At 32.2% G+C, this 16,369-nt stretch overlaps 1 protein-coding gene across 1 annotated transcript in view; it reads right to left on the bottom strand.

Moving 5' to 3' along the window:
• ENPP3 (ectonucleotide pyrophosphatase/phosphodiesterase 3) overlaps nucleotides 1–16,369 on the bottom strand; it is a 114,410-nt gene that overhangs the window by 56,336 nt on the left and 41,705 nt on the right. Inside the window, exons 9-12 of the mRNA XM_051997752.1 lie at nucleotides 15,729–15,838; nucleotides 14,931–14,996; nucleotides 11,899–11,971; nucleotides 3,675–3,783 (exon numbers count right to left, since the gene is read on the bottom strand). Of these exons, the coding sequence (XP_051853712.1) occupies nucleotides 3,675–3,783; nucleotides 11,899–11,971; nucleotides 14,931–14,996; nucleotides 15,729–15,838 (358 nt within the window). The remainder of the gene's footprint in view (nucleotides 1–3,674; nucleotides 3,784–11,898; nucleotides 11,972–14,930; nucleotides 14,997–15,728; nucleotides 15,839–16,369) is intronic.

Genomic DNA, 16,369 nt, shown 5'->3' with positions numbered 1-16,369 from the left:
TACTCATTCTGTAACATATTTTAGACTAGTACCCCCAAAAACCACTAAAGTATATATACCTTTTGACAGAGGTCTATATTCTGGAGAAATCAAAGAAAAATGAAAAGGATTCATATATTCAAAAATATCTATAGCAACTCTTTGTATAATGGCAAAAAACTGGAAAAATAAAGGCTCATCTATCACTTGAGAATTGGGGGAACAAATTATGGCAGATAAAATAAGAGCATAATACTCCACTATAAGGATTGATGAAAAGCATATTTTCAGAGAAAGAACTGATAGAGAATGAAATGAGCAAAATCTGAACAATTTATAGAATAGCAATATTATAAAGACAAACAACTTTGAAAAACTTCCCTCTTTTTCCAATGGCAAAAAAAGAGGAAAGAGGGAATGCGTGTGTATATGTTTTAAAAAAAACAACCCAATTATATTTTGCAGATGATGTAATAGTATATTTTTAAAATCCTAGAAAATTTAAAATTCAAAAATGAACTGAAAAAAATAATCAACAAAATTGTGGAATATAGCATAAATCTATACATCATCACCATTTCTATATAGTACCAACAAAAAGTCATTAAGAAGAAATAAAAGAAAAATACCATTTAAAGTAACTTTGGTGTCTACCAATCAAGATATACTCAAGAACTATATAAATACAATTATAAAACACTTTATGGGAATAAAGATAAACCTAAATAGTTGAAGAAATAATAATGGCTTATAAGTAGGATGAATCAATGTAAAAAATGATACTACTTACATTAATTTACTTATTTAATATCATACCAATAGAGAATTTTATAGAAGTATTATTATTTGTTATACAAATATTTATTTGTATACAAAATTTACATGCAGGAAAAAATATTAAGAATCTCAAAGAGGGGAGGGCAGCTAGTTGGTGTAGTGGATAGAGCACCACCCCTGAAGTCAGGAGGACCTGAATTCAAATCTGTCCTCAGACACTTAACACTTCCTAGCTGTATGACCCTGGGCAAGTCACTTAATCCCAATTGCCTTAGCAAAAAAAAAATCTCAAAGGGAATCAAGAAACAAGTAGAAATGAAGGGAGGGCTAGGAGTATTAGATCACAAACTATACTAGAAAATAGGAATTCTTAAAAAATATATAGTACAGATGAAAAAATAGAGGTTGATCAATGGAACTTATTAGGTATACAATATATACCTAACATATATACCTAATATGAACCTAACAGTCACATGCTTGATAAATATAAAGATTCCTCCTACTGGGAGAAAGCCTCCCTTATTTTATAAAAACTTCTGGGAAAATTGGACAGTAGAAAAGTAGAAATTAAATTTAGACCAATACCTCACACCTTATGTAAGCTCTGAATAGATATATAACCTAATCATATAAGGTCATATTAAATACATATTAGAGAAACATGGGAGAAATTATCTATTTGATCTAGGAATAAATTTACAAAGCAAAATAAATATCAGATGGACTCACTATCCAAAAAAGGCTGTCACCACAATGACTATCAATACTAAAAGCTATATACACATACACATACACATACACATATAAATATAATCTCTAGTTAATGGGAAGCACATACACAAGCACTCCAACAGGTAAATGCACATACACACACACACACACACACAAGTTTAGGCATATTCAAAATCAGAATGGTTTAAAAAAAGAAGATACAGAAATGATTGCAGAAGATAACATCAACAAATATGTGTCAAATAGAATAAAATGGAATATTGAGATTTTTCTGAAATCATTGGATTAGTAAATTCAGCCAAGACGTTTTATCAACAACTTGTAACAAACACCTTTAGTTCTTGGGAAGAGAAAACATACATGTCACAGGAATTAGGGAACAGGAGAAAAGAATGAAGAAAGAATGTTAGATATTTTATGACAGAAAAAAGAAACAGGATGAACAGGTCATAGTTTATTTAGGCAAAATAAAGAAATCATTTGAATAATTTAGGGAAAGTGAAAACTTGCTAGAGGTAAAACTAAAACTTTAATCTTCATTTTAAGAATGCTATTCTCTATCCTGATCCTTAATACAAAACAGTTTCATAATCTGTGCATAATTTTAAGAATAAAAGGTTTACCATGAGATATTTTTAAGAATGCCAGATTCTTTAGTTTTGTGATCTGTAACCTTACAGCATGAAAAAAAGTTCTATACATTTCACTAAATGAATGCTAATGCATTCTGAGTGAGGAAAAATAAAAAGAGGCAAATACAGTTCTGTATCTAATACAAAGATTAACAGTGATTAACACTAAACCTCCTCTCAGATTAATATCTTGGTACCTCATACATGAGAAAGATATTGTAGCCACAACTAAGTCCTTTACATATATTAAAGCAAAATAATAGGAATTTTGACATGGCAAAATATGATTATGTATGTGAAGGAAAGATCCATTTTTAATAGAAACATATATCTTATCAGAATTGAAAAGATACTATCCTAAATGCTGTGCTGAAGCAATGACATTAGGTGAAAAGAACCTGGAACTGAGAATCAGAGGAGGGAGTTTAAATCCTGTATGACACTGGGCAAGTCACTTCATTTATCTGGGTCACAATTCCTTCATTTATAAAAATAAGGGAAGAACTAGAAGAAAAGGCACTAAGATGTGTTGAAAAGACTGGCAGATTTTGTATTTATATAAATAGTAATTGTAATAAGTAAATAAATAATAAATTAATATGACATAATAAAGCAGGAAGAGCTGAACAGATCATATAGTCCAAATACTTTAACTTAAATTTGAGAAAACCAAGGTCTTAAAAAGGCTAAATGATTTGCCAAAGGAAGCCTCTAGATGGTACATTAGATAGAGCACTGGACTTAGAATCAGAAGACTCCTTTTCAAGAGTTCTAATCCAGCTTCAACCACTAGTTGTATGACCCTGGGCAAGTCACTCACCCTGTTTGCCTCAGTTCCTCATTTGTATAATAAGGTGGAAAAATGGAATGTCAAAGAAGTCCAACCTCTTTGCCAAGAAAACTCACTTAAGTCACAAAGAGTCAGACATGACTGAAACAACCAAGTAGCACAACAAGATCATATAAGTAGGAGGATTAGTACCACTATTTGAACTCTGGTCCACTGACTCCAAAGTTATCCCCTCTATCCCCTTGTCTCCCTCAATAGATGAGTTCCTTGAAAAGAGTTATTTCTCTTTTCAGCTTATATATGTATTGCTTAGCACAATGTTTCACACATAAGGACTCAATATGAACTTTTTCATTCATTCACACCTTTGAAAAAAATGGGAAAATCATGCTTATGTTTCGTGTTTATAATGATCTTAAGAAGAAATAATGCCTGTAAAAATAGGCTGTTGTTATTACTATTGACAATTTATAATTAGTAAAAACTTGGTTGAGGAATCAAATCTAATCATTTTAATTATTTTTACAGTTCTCTATTAAAATTGCTGAATTTATGATAACAAGACCTAGCAGAGCTCTTGGAACCTTCTAAATAAATATATGTTGCTCAATTTGAGTGATTTTTCTACAGTTGCAATGAGTATGCATTCTTTGTATCTTTGTGGTTATTATTACTTTGTATGATTAATAAATAGATAATAAATAAGATAAAAAGCTGCAAAAGGAAACACTAAAAGAATAAACTGGTGCAAGAAAACTTACCATGATCAGCCAGAAGAATGATATTGACGCAGTTGTGTAGGTTCCTTTGTTTTAGTCCCTCCATTAACATTCCAAAAGCTTTATCTACTTTCTCTAAGGCCTTAATAACCTGGACAATAAGGACAAAGTTAGCATTTTTTTCTACAAATTTCATGTTATAGAAACAAATAATCCTTGGTTCAACACATCATCAACCTTATATTTACCTCAAAAAAAAAAAAAAAAAAGGAATTGTTTTTTAAATGCAACTAGCATTTAAACTAGTAAATTTGTTTTTTGTTGTTGCATTTGTTTTTGTTTTTAACTAGAGTAAAAGCAGTTGAGAGAAGATTCTAACCAAGAGTTGAGAAAGAACAATCTGAAAATATAAGAATTGTAGAGAGCTGGAACTCTGGAGAAATATAATGTCATATAATGATTGTAATTGATAGGTAGTTAAGCCTAAGACTGGACAAATCCATTGGACATCTATCAATTTCTGAAAGTCGTTTCTCTGTTCTTAAAGAAAGTTTTTGTACTGTAAGCACCTTAGGATATGCTTCATATCCTAAATATTGAAAAAGAGTGTGCCTTTGAATTTTTCCAGAGCTATGTACAATTTGTAATTCCTTAGTGTTTCTATGGTCTTTTGTAGACATGCTTCTAACATTTGCTCCTCAGGTGCACACCCCAAGATATCATCCATGTAATGTAACAACATGATTTTTGGAAATGCTTTTGTTCATGGAGTAAGAGCAGCAGCAACATACATTTGACACATAGTAGGGCTATTTTTCATTCCCTGTGGCAAAACAGTCCATTCATATCTTTTATAAGGCTCAGCTAAATTAATGCCAGGCACTGAAAAGGCAAATCTTTTCATATTCTCCTTATCCAGAGGGATAGAATAGAAACAATCCTTAATGTCTATAAATCAAAGAGGCATTCTCCAGGCAACTGAATAGGAGATAGAAGTCCAGACTAAAGAGTTCCCATAGTTTCCATTTGTTCATTTATTTTTCTCAGATCAGTCAACATCCTCCAAAAAATGACTGTACTAGAGAGAGAGAGAGAAGCAATTTAAGTCTTGTCTTAAAAGCATAGCTGATTTTGAAAGTGCATCTAGATTTGGGGGAACATGGAAAAGAGGTGACTTGATGGTGAAACGCTGGAGATGGCAGACTGAAAGGTTATTGTACCAAAGGAGCAGTTCAGGCCAGGTTAATATCACAAAGTGAGGCGCGGAAGTTGTGGTTGGTTCAAGAATGAAGGATACTTTCGCAGAAAGAAAGACCTCCATTCAAATGTGAGTGGCCTATAGCAAAGTTCAATTTGTTCCATGCTAATTATGACACTAGTATGCAGCAGTATCCATCTCATTATAGTTATTGTATTTCTATACAGCAAAATTGGGTTTGTTTTTTCCCATTGAAAATAAAGTTCCCAATGAACTCTTATTATATCTTTCAGTGGAGGCAGGGGTGGGAATGGGGAAGAAAAGACAAAATGGATTTTAAAAGATAAGATGTTATTTTAATACAGCAGGTCACAAATGTCTGCTAGTAAAGTCAAATCACCTAAAAATAAAAAATAGAAAGAGATCTTGATAAAGAACTTGTGTATGAACTGAATGATGACAATAACGATGAAAAAAAAATTGATGTTTGCCAAGTGTAATCTGAGATTTTTTTTCTTTGAAGTCACAACTATGTGAGTTTACTCTTTCTTTTCCTGCTTTGTCTTTTATACATCTGGCAAGAAATAAAGCTTCTTCTGAAATGTGGGAAGAAAAGAGAGCATTCATGCCAGAAAAACAAAAAAGGTCACACATATATATATAAAATCACTTTTTATTTCCATATATATTCCTGCCTTCTCCTTTAAGTAGCATTCTATAGTACAGAGCTGATACAAAGGTGATAATAAATAAAATAAGAGAACAGAATAAAATTAGATTTTGTAACCAAACTGAGATTCTATTTCACACATGTGTTATCAGAATGAAATGAGGTAATACATGCGCAAAATATTTTACAAAAAATATAAGCATTATGTTAGGGTTGTCATCATTATTATTTCTGAGTTTTTGGATTATGGTTATTTTCACCATTCATAAACTTTTTTTTGGATTTGTTTTTGGATTTGGCCCTTTTCAGTTAAATTTAAATTTAAGCAACCTTCCCACAATATTGTCTTTCAAAAAGACATCCCAGATTTCTATACTTCACTACCTAATTCTTACTCTAGCAATGGATTCTGTATAAGAAAGTTAGTTTTCTAAACATTTAATTCTATATTACTAAAGGAAACTATTCTGCTCTCATAACCAATTTTTGTCATATTAAAAATTATTATTTTGTCATTGGATGTATCTTTCATGAAATAAATGCTTCATCTCTGTTGCTCATTCCATCTGAAATATGAGTTTATCTGTCAATTATAGTCATTTAGAATAGTATTTTATATGACTAAAGGTATATGGAACATTATTTATAGTTACATTCCTCATGATCAAGTTCAAAACGTCATGCACCAATTTTCCATTAGCCACAAAAAAGTCACTAGAATGATTGATAAAATTGTAAGCATATTATTAAAAAGCTAACGAATCTTCCAAATCTATAGGACTCTCCCCTGTTCCTTCTACCACACATTCTTTAAAAGGATAAGTCTCTGACCTTGAAATGTAGAAGAGGAATTAGATTTGGTCTATTAGATTGTAAGCTCCTTGAGGATAGAAACTGTCTTTTGCCTCCCCAGAGTTTAGGACAATGCCTGGCACATAGTAGTCACCTAATAAATGTGAACTGATTAATTTGGTGTCAGAGAAAAGAACCAGGAACTAATAGGTGGAAGTTGCATGAAGACAAATCTAAATTTGATGTCCAGAAAAACTTGCTAATAATTAGAGATATCCAAAAGTTAAATAGGTTATCTGGAGAGATGGTGGGTTCCTTCTCCTTCAGAGTCATCAAGTATAACCTATATAGCTATTTATTGATTATGCTATAGCTTGGATTCTTTTTGTGTATGAGTTGTTTTAAATGTTTATTGAGGTCCCTACCTTCTAAAGACTCTTTATTGCCTCAAGCAAAAAATATAAACTCTTCATTTCAAATTTTAAACCCTGGGGAAAAAAATTGGAAAGAAACGAGTGCAAAGGATAATGTTGTAAAAAAAAAAAAAAAAAAAAAAAAAATTACCCTGGCATGGATTCTGTCAATATAAAGTAATTATTAAATAAAAATTAAAAAAAAAATTTTTAAACCCTTTCACAAAACTCCAATGTATCTTTCCAGACTTAATATATTCTTCTTTCCATTCTCATTGATTTAGCCAAACTGGTCTTTTTGTTGTTCTCATATGTAGCACTCTATCTCCCATCTCTGTACCTTTTCATTAAACATTATCCATTCCTAGAATGAACTCCCTTCTCATTTTCACATCATAGAATTCTTTACTTTCTTCAATAATCAGCTTAAACACCAATTTGTATATGAAGCTTTTCCTGATCCATCCCCTATGAATTGTTTGTGTCCTCCCTCACCATATATCAGAATTCTAATTTATGCTCTACATATTTATTTCTATATACTTACATATATACATATCTACTAATAGAATTTGTCACTTAATAGCCAATACTATTTCCTTTGTATTTTTTCTCAGTATCTCTAGTTCCTAATACATACCTGGCACATAATTGGCATTTAAAAAAAAAATAATACTTGTTGGCAGTTTCAATAGACTTTTGATGGAAACTTGGAAAGCTATCTTGGAAAGGTAGGAGAAAGAAAAATTTGGAACATAAAGTTTTGCAAAAATGAATGTTGAATACTATTTTTGCATATATTTGGAAAAATAAAATACAATTAAAATAATAAATATATATACTTATTGACTAAAAAACTCTGTAACTAGCTAGCTAGCTTTGTGGGACTGATCAAGTTCTGATCAGAAAAGAGTTAAGGAACTCATAAGATTAGAATCTGATGAATGCCTACTTCCCAACTCTATTGCCTCCACCAATCTTTCTCCCCCTCCCTCATAGGTTTCCCCATGAGAAAAGAGCTTAGATATTAGTTGTAAATATAGATGGCAAAAGAGAGGAAAAGAGAGCACTGGAGATGTTTATAGAAAGCTACAGAGACTAACCTAACAAAGGTGCCCCCTGAAAATTGTTCAAATGTCAATGGATGATAGAAAATAGTTCAGTAGGACTCCAGAGGGCAGAAAAGAGCAGTATTACTCCCCCCCCCCCCCAAAAAAAAAATCAGTAGCAGAGATGTCCAAGATAAAGAATACAACAGAACATCCTCATACCTCTCTTCAGCAGAACTTGTTCAAAAACAGCCTAAAACTTAGTCTATCTGATACAGTTTTAATAGACTATAGAGCCAGAAATTAAGTGTGCTTCCAAAATAAATGGAAGAGCCCTCTCTTCTCTGATGACCTCCCAGAAAAGAATAAGAAATAATACTGTAATATATAATACTATAGGGGAAAAGTAACAACAGTGGTATCAGTAGTAGAGAAGACTACACCAAAGCCCTCAGTTACCCCTAAATTTCTGAAGAAAGAAGCATTAGCAATGCTCTGGAGACCTAACTATTACTCTAAGTGGGGATTAGGAAAGTGATCCTATCACTTATGTACTACATAAAAAATCACTACAGTAAAAGGAATAAAATATTTCAAAATAATTTTCTTTAATTTATCTTCATAAAATCCCATTGAGAGTACAGGGAACCAAAATTAGTCAGTCCAACAAATTATGTTTTCTTTCTATTGATGAATCTCAAATATTTCTACTAAAAGTCACCTGAATGAGTGAAAAACATTGGAAGAACTATATAAACGGATGTAGAGTAAAATTAACTGAATCAAAAGAACAATCTCCACAATGGCTTATTATTGCTATTTAGTTATTTTCAATCATGTTTGACTCTTTGTGACTCCATTTAGGGTTTTCTTGCCAGAGATAATGGAGTGTTGTCATCTCCTTCTATAGTTTATTTTACAGATAAGGAAAGTAAGGTAAATAAGAGGGGGGAAAAGGTTAAATGACTTGCTCAGAGTCACAGTTAGTAAAAGTCTGTGGCCATATTTGAACTCAAGAAGATGAGTTTTCCTAACTTCAGGCCATTCTATTCACTGTGCCATCTAGTTGCCCCTACCATAATATCTACCCAAAAAAATAAATGAAAAGAATCACTAAAAAAGAAGCCCAACTCCAAGTAAATTAAAAAACCAATAGTAATTCCAGGGCCCAGATAAATGTCTGGCCCAGATAAAAATATGTATTCTTTCTTCCACTTAGCAGAAAGGGAGACTCTGAGGGCATAATGTTAGATAAGTTATCATTGTTTATATTGTTTCTACTTAGGTGTTGCTTTTTGCTAAAAGAGAAGGTTCATTATTATATAGCAATATTCTATATGGGGTACATATCCCCAAAAGAGGATAATGTAAGCATCACTAACCTAGAGCTAGAAGATGCCATCTTATCCAATATAAGGCCCAGTAAGGTTACCTGGCTTGGGGTATAAGAAGCAGAATTTGAATCTATTTCCTCTTACTCCAAAAGCAAAGCTCTATTCATTGAAACACATTGTCTCCTTCAATAAAAACATTATTTAAAAAAAATAAACAAATAAACAAAATAAAAGCAAATTCATCTAGATTTTAAAAAAAGGTAGTGTAATAAAAGATGTCCGTACATCTCCAAACATCTGCATAAGCCCACATGCCAGACAACTTGTGAGTACATTATTTTTTCCTCTACCAGCTGAACTTGTAGGCAAGCATTAGTGGTATTCTTTCTGCTGACACTACCTTTCTCTTTCTTTCCCTCATTACCCACTGTCACCTGCTGAATAGAATGGGATCCAGGATTTTTTTTCTCTTTTGTTTTGTTTTTTTTTTCCCTGAAAAATTCTGTTTAGTTATTGTTTTAAAATTTTACCAGAAAATATTCAAGGCATTAAAATTAGGGGAGAGATTATGAAGTTTACAGTATTTTAGCCCAGGCTCCATCTAGGAGAACTCAGTCTGATTCTTTTTTTTTTCCAGTTATTCCTCTTTTGCCTGATTTCCTTCTCTCATTATTGTTTGAATTGGCCAGACTACTTCTTTCGGAGCAGGATGTTAAATCTGGTTCCAAGTATCTGTCCAAAATATTCAGCTGGCAAAGTTATCAGGCATCTGTTTCACCCCCCTTTAATTAAGTTCCAAATCTGCCCAACAATCACTCTTTTAATTGATTTCCACCTTTTCTCACCTATATACTTTTTTTTTTTTGCTTACCTATAGGGTGCATAATCATTTTCCTTGCCCTATACATCATGAAAAGATCAAAATTAATATTACCTCTGATTTCTTCTGTATCGATTCTACACTGTAACTGATTTCATATTATATTAATTTTATACTGAGTCTGCAACCACCTGGCTTAGTTGAGCTCAGGAATCTAGCTAAATTAGTTTAAAAGAAAAGTTGTTAATCTTTCATACCAGTGTCCCCCTAAAATACTTCATATATGTTTATTTAAAACATATTATGATCCCCAAAAGATATATTGTTCACCCTCACCTGTCCTTGAATCTTATCTCCCTAACACTGGCACTGGGAAGTCTGCTAATTTACATCTGCAAGATGCCAGTGGATGCCATAAAACAATTAACTTTACTAATTTTTGAAAAGAGGGATCACTAGCCCCACAATGGTATGCTAGCCCACTTTCTTTAAAATAACCCATCATGTTATCCCCACTCCCATGATGCTATCTACCTGGTAATCAATTGTATTTTCTTCCCTAGCTATCCAATTCTATACTCCCCAAAACGATATTAAAGCTGGTGAGCTTTGTCATTTTGATCATTGAGAGAGAACAACGATCCAATTTGTTGGTTATAGTTTACTAGTTCTTGATAAATTGGTAAAGTTTAGATTATTGTTTCTGTTTATTTTAATTTTCAGCTGTAACTGTGGACTAGGTAAGAGAACTGGAGAAGAGGGAATTCTGTGAAAGCACAAAGGCTCTTCCCTACTTGACCACCAATCAATTATTCCCCTGGAATTCTATTCAGAGGTAAATTAGATATAAACATATCATTATTAGTTATTTTTATAAGTGTAGATATAGATATATTACAGAGACTGGCAAAGTATAGGTTTGATAGCTATAAATTAAATATTATATAATTATCTATATATAGACAGAAACAGAGATAGCTGATTATCTAGGCATATATTTTAAGACCATAACTTGCGCAAAAGGCAACAAACTGTATTGGCAACAGTTTCCTCAGTTCTTTGTACTAGCTGTTATAAAATAACAGATCCAGTTCATTATGTGTATATGCATGTACATAACACATACATGGGATGACAAAGAGTTGAACATGACTGAAAATTGTGACAACCTGTAGGGGGGATAGATAGATATAAATTATATACATACCAATACTCTTGGCACATAGAATAAACAATGTGTCCTACCTATAAGAGCTGAGTATAAGTACCACATTGATTAAGTAGGCTTCAACCCACAAACTAGACAAAAGACAGTGGAATTATATGTCTCTTTGTTTGCCATAAGCCATCTTTGGATTTCAAAAGTACTAAGACTAAGGTAAACAAGTGCCCAGTCATACTGCATTCTTGATGCTAAAACAAACTAGTGATCCATGCCAATCAATTGTATCATTTTTATAGGTTTAACAATTTTACTCTGATGAAATTCTAATGTAAATGTCTTTCAGAGATACATTGTGCAGTTCTACACATTACATTTTTTGCATTATCCTATAGGCAACATAATCCAATGGGGATGGGCACTAGACTTGTAACTTCACTAGTACAGGGAATTTCCAGGTAAGGAAACTCCCTCTTACCGATTCAAGACACATTTTCTAAATACATTATTAGAGAGTTGATCAGAGCACTGAGTAGTTAGAAGCAACTTTCCAGATATCACAGAACTAGTATGTTTCAGTCTTGAACCTAGGTTTTCCAGGCTATATCATATTGCCTCACTATAATCCAATATCAAACTTCTTTCCCTCCTGAGGCAATTGGGGTTAAGTGACTTGCCCAGGATCACACAGCCAGGAAATATTAAGTGTCTGAGGCCAGATTTGAACTCAAGTCCTCCTGACTTCAGGGCTGGTACTCTATCTATTATACCAATTAGCTACCCCTACCAAACATTTTTAAGGAAAAAAAAAAAAACAAACAAACATACCTCACCACTGACTGGTCCACCTGAATGTCCAGCAGAGTCTGGTTCTTCGACGTACAAAGTATAAAAATTTGGTCTGGGGATAAAATTGAAACAAGACAATTGTTTCTTATTATCCATTAAAGAAAACTTTTTAAAGCTGCTTTGTAGGAGAATGTCAGTCAGGTCTGAAAAATGGACTTGTAAGCTTCTGCCTCTGTCAGTATATGCCATTTTAATCAATTGTGGATCAAGATGTAGTCCCTTTAAATACTAAGAGAAGTAAGGCATCAAGAACAACCCAGAAATATCAAAAGGTAGCCATAATAACTATTCCACATTAATTTCTGACCATGTTACATCACTGACCCTTTGCTTCCTATCACTTTCCTCAACTATTACCTATTTGGACACAGGCATGTTGGAGTTGAAGGACCTAGGATCTCATTTCTAGTGATATTTTGCTATTTGACTCTGGCTAAGTCATTTAACTTCTCCAATCATTGGTTTTTTCATCTATAAAATTAAGGAACTGGATTAGATGACCTGTAAGGTTCCTTCAAACTCTGAATCCAGCAATCTATGATTCTATATCATGGGGTTTTCTCAAGCTAATTCATATATATTCTGAGCAAACAAATTTTAGATACTCCATCTCTCAACCCAGATCATTTCTTCATAGTTTTACTCCAGTGTTTTGTAAATTTGTAGAATACTCCAAAATGTAAAGGATAGAAAAGAAGGGGAGGAGAATGGATAGGGTTTTCTTTTTTTTAAATTATTTTATTGATAGAAAAGGTGAGGTAAAAAAGGGTTAAATGGATGACATAATGGATGCTGAAGAGAAAGAGCAGCTATACTCTTATTTTGCTTCTATTTCTTTTTCTGTCAAAGAGAATATTTGACCTAGAATAGACAAAACAAAATAGCCATAATGAATTAAAACCCTTTTTAAAAAAGAAGAAAATGTAAGACAGCATGTTCATGCCTTTAAAAATATCAAATTACTAGACTCGTGAACTGTATCTGAGGAAAGTGAAAAAAAGTAAAGTATATATGACTTTTTAGGAATTTTTCAAAAGGTTATTGAGAACAGGGGAAGGACTAGGGATCAGAGTACAGTTTTTAAAAAGAGTCAGAGAATCAGCTCTATAAAATGTAGACCAATGAGCTTAGAAAATGTAGACCAATGAGCTTAGACAAACACAAATGGCAAACCTATCAAATTTTCAGATGACATAGAGCTAGGATAGCAAATATGTTCTTATGATAAAGTCAGGGTCAAAAAAGTTCTCAACAAACTAAATGAAATATTTGGTCAACTTTAAAGAGATCAAATATAATAAGAATAAGTGTAAAATCTTATATTTGAGTTGAAAAACAACTTTTCAAACGTAAATTGGGGTAGGATTAGCTAAAGAGTTCATGGGGGAAAAACACTTGGAATTTTAGGGAGTTAATAATGTAACACGGTTGCCAGAAAACTCAATGTTACAATATGTTTTATTAAAATAGACATAATGTCCAAGACTTGGGGGAAGGGAGAGGGAAAAAGCAGTTCTGTACTCTGTCCTGATCAGACCTTAACTGTGAGACAAAAATTGTCCAGTGAACCACTGACTACTAATAATTAGTGTAATATATATAATATAATAATTAGTCAGTGATGTAGAAAGACACAACTGTTAAAACATTTATATCAAAAGGAAAAGGGGGAAATGCCCATTGGTCATATAGACGTTGTTTATCCCTACTTCTAAAGGAAAAAATATGTCCTTATTAGCATGGCTATTCCTACTAGATTAAAGGAAACTATAATATTCCCCCATGAGATAGAATTAAAGAAAAGATTTCCTTGGGCTGCCAAAGTCCTTTTTTTTTCTTTGCAATCACCAAGCAATTAGTGAGCTAGGAGAGAATCTGGAGGAAACCACCTAGATGCACATTGATCCTGAACTAAAGCAATATATAGCAGAATGGTGAATACAGAACAAAATGGAATTAGGTCAGCTTTTAACACACCACTCTTAGCTCTTAAAAATCCTTTTTTAGCTATGGAATATTGTGTTCATTTTTAGGGGCCAAAAAATAAAGCTGATAGTTCTAATTAGCATGTTGGATGACAAAGGCAAAATCTTAGATTCAGACAGGCTAGATCATTGTTTTGAATTTAATAAAATGAAATATGATTAGGATAAAAAGATAATGACTTGAATACAACTGTAGGAATGAGATTTGAAAGAGATTGTGAACCTAAGTCCTTACTTGAGGTTGATTAAGGTGTAGAGAAGTGTACATGATCCAGGATTCAGATGCTAAAGGAATAACAGGAATTGAGAACAGGGTCTGAGAAAATTCCTACTGAGGAAAGGTAATTGAGGTAGTTAAATAGATTTTGACCGGTCAAGCCCTTTTGCTATGGTGGCTCAGTTTGATTGTGTGCTGATTAGTGCCAAAGAGTATCTTGGCCAAAGATGTCTCAATTAAAAAAAAAAAAAAAAAAAAAAAAAAAAGACAATACTCCCTTTGAGGGAGAGAGATCCTCTATGTGGCAAGGAAGGAAAAAGAAAAAGAAAAAAACTGAACAGAATAAAACCAACCAATTAAAACTAGTAGCAGACGATTCTAGCAGATCTAAGGAAAATGAGCAAACTAGAGGTATAATTGAATAAGAATGAGGCTCATCCAGCAGAGCAATATGAAGTGTTTCTGCTGTGTCCAGGATAAATATTCTGTGCCTTTTTGAATGTGGGGAACTTTTCTTTGTTATTTTCCTTGATATTTTTCTTTAGTTAAATATATGCTATTTAAAACAAATATTATTCAGTTTCATCAAAGAAAAAGATTCATTGTAAAGGAAGATCAGATAAGTTTAAATAGATGCTAACCTAAAACAGCACATTGGACTTGAAAAGCAGCAAGGAAGCCTTCCCACACATCTGTGTCAGGACTTGGCCCTTGGTATATTCATATTTTTTCACTAAGATTAACCTGTCCTGTCAAATAATCACCTTATACAAGATATTTTCTTTTCTCTATTTTATGTTAACTGTTACCTTTCAGATTTGGGTAGGTCAAGCCAATGAAACAGTGTAGTAATTCTTTCTTCATATGGAACAGACCTAAAGAAATTAGTTAAGAAAGAACATATAAGATCATATTGAACATATTCCTACCAACACATGTTTATTAAGCAAAGAAAAACTGCTATTTTTCAACATTCATAATAATAATATATTTAGATAGATTTGTATTCTTATAAGTAAAATTTCTATACTAAATTTTTCTCAAAAGAGAGTGGTCAATGTAATTGAAAGAGAACTTGATCTGAAGTCAGTGTCTAATTCTCCTTTCTACCTATATAACTTTGGGCAAAATACTTAATCTGGGCCTCAGTTTCTCATATATAAAATGACAGGGTTGAGCTAGATGACCTCCATTGTCCCTTACAGCTCTAAATCTTGTTCTTATGCTCCCTCTTCTCTCCTTTTAAAAAATCCTTCTTATTTGACTTCTTTTTGTCTTATTTCAAAAAGTCTGAAGAGACAAAACTAGTATTTCCAATCTAATTCCTTTTTTGTCCTTCCTGTTTAGGTATAAGGAGGAGGAAATTGATGGGCCTCCTCTAGGGAATGGGGGGTATAGCAGAACATACCAACACAAAGAATCTTATACTTCTTGTGAACTAAAGTCAAAAGATAGGGAAATATCTATCTCAAGGATTTGTGATTTCATTAATGAGAAAACCAAAGATATTAACTTAAATGTCAATTCTTAGAGAACTACTTAGAAGAAAAATTACATAAAGTACAACCCCCCACCTAATTGGTTCATACTCTAAAGATATAACTTACTTGTTATACAGTTTGTAATAAGTTGGAAACGTGCCATTGATAGGTACATCAGAACCAGGCCAAAAGAAGGTTCCAGCCTTCAAACCTTGATACATAGCTGTCAGCCAGATCTATAAGGAAGATGAAATCAAAAGTTTACTACAAATCAAAACTTTCAACTTGTAAACTTCCAGGAATCTTGAAGTTGACCAAAAAGAAATTTCAAAAATAAATATAAGGATTTCTATTAACATGAATAAGAGGGAGATAACAGTAATAGTTTCTATACATGAGTCACAAAAATGTATGCTTTCTATTTTCCAAAAATATCATAATGATTTAACTTTACTAATATTATTGGGAAATAGTGCAATTGTTTTTTTAAAATTTAAAGTTTAAAAATCATTTATGTAGTCAAAAATAAAATATTTTAACAATTAGAAAATTGTGTAATTGACTCAACTTTTAAAGTAATTTATTTACTTAAAATCATTATTCTTTTATCCTATTACATTAAAAATAATATAATTTTTCAGTTCAAAAATTCTTAATTTACTTGTTCTTTGTTTACTTAAAATCATTTGAGTATTTAAAATGATTATTATAATTTGTAATGACATAATTTAACATGAGATTCTTTAATCCATTTATTTTAAAAATTA

The sequence above is a fragment of the Antechinus flavipes genome, chromosome 4 (genome assembly GCF_016432865.1).
Source record: "Antechinus flavipes isolate AdamAnt ecotype Samford, QLD, Australia chromosome 4, AdamAnt_v2, whole genome shotgun sequence".
In the NCBI taxonomy this organism is placed as follows: Eukaryota; Metazoa; Chordata; class Mammalia; order Dasyuromorphia; family Dasyuridae; genus Antechinus; species Antechinus flavipes.
The sequence above is the reverse complement of the archived record's forward strand: the minus strand, read 5'-3'. Positions and strand labels throughout refer to the sequence as shown.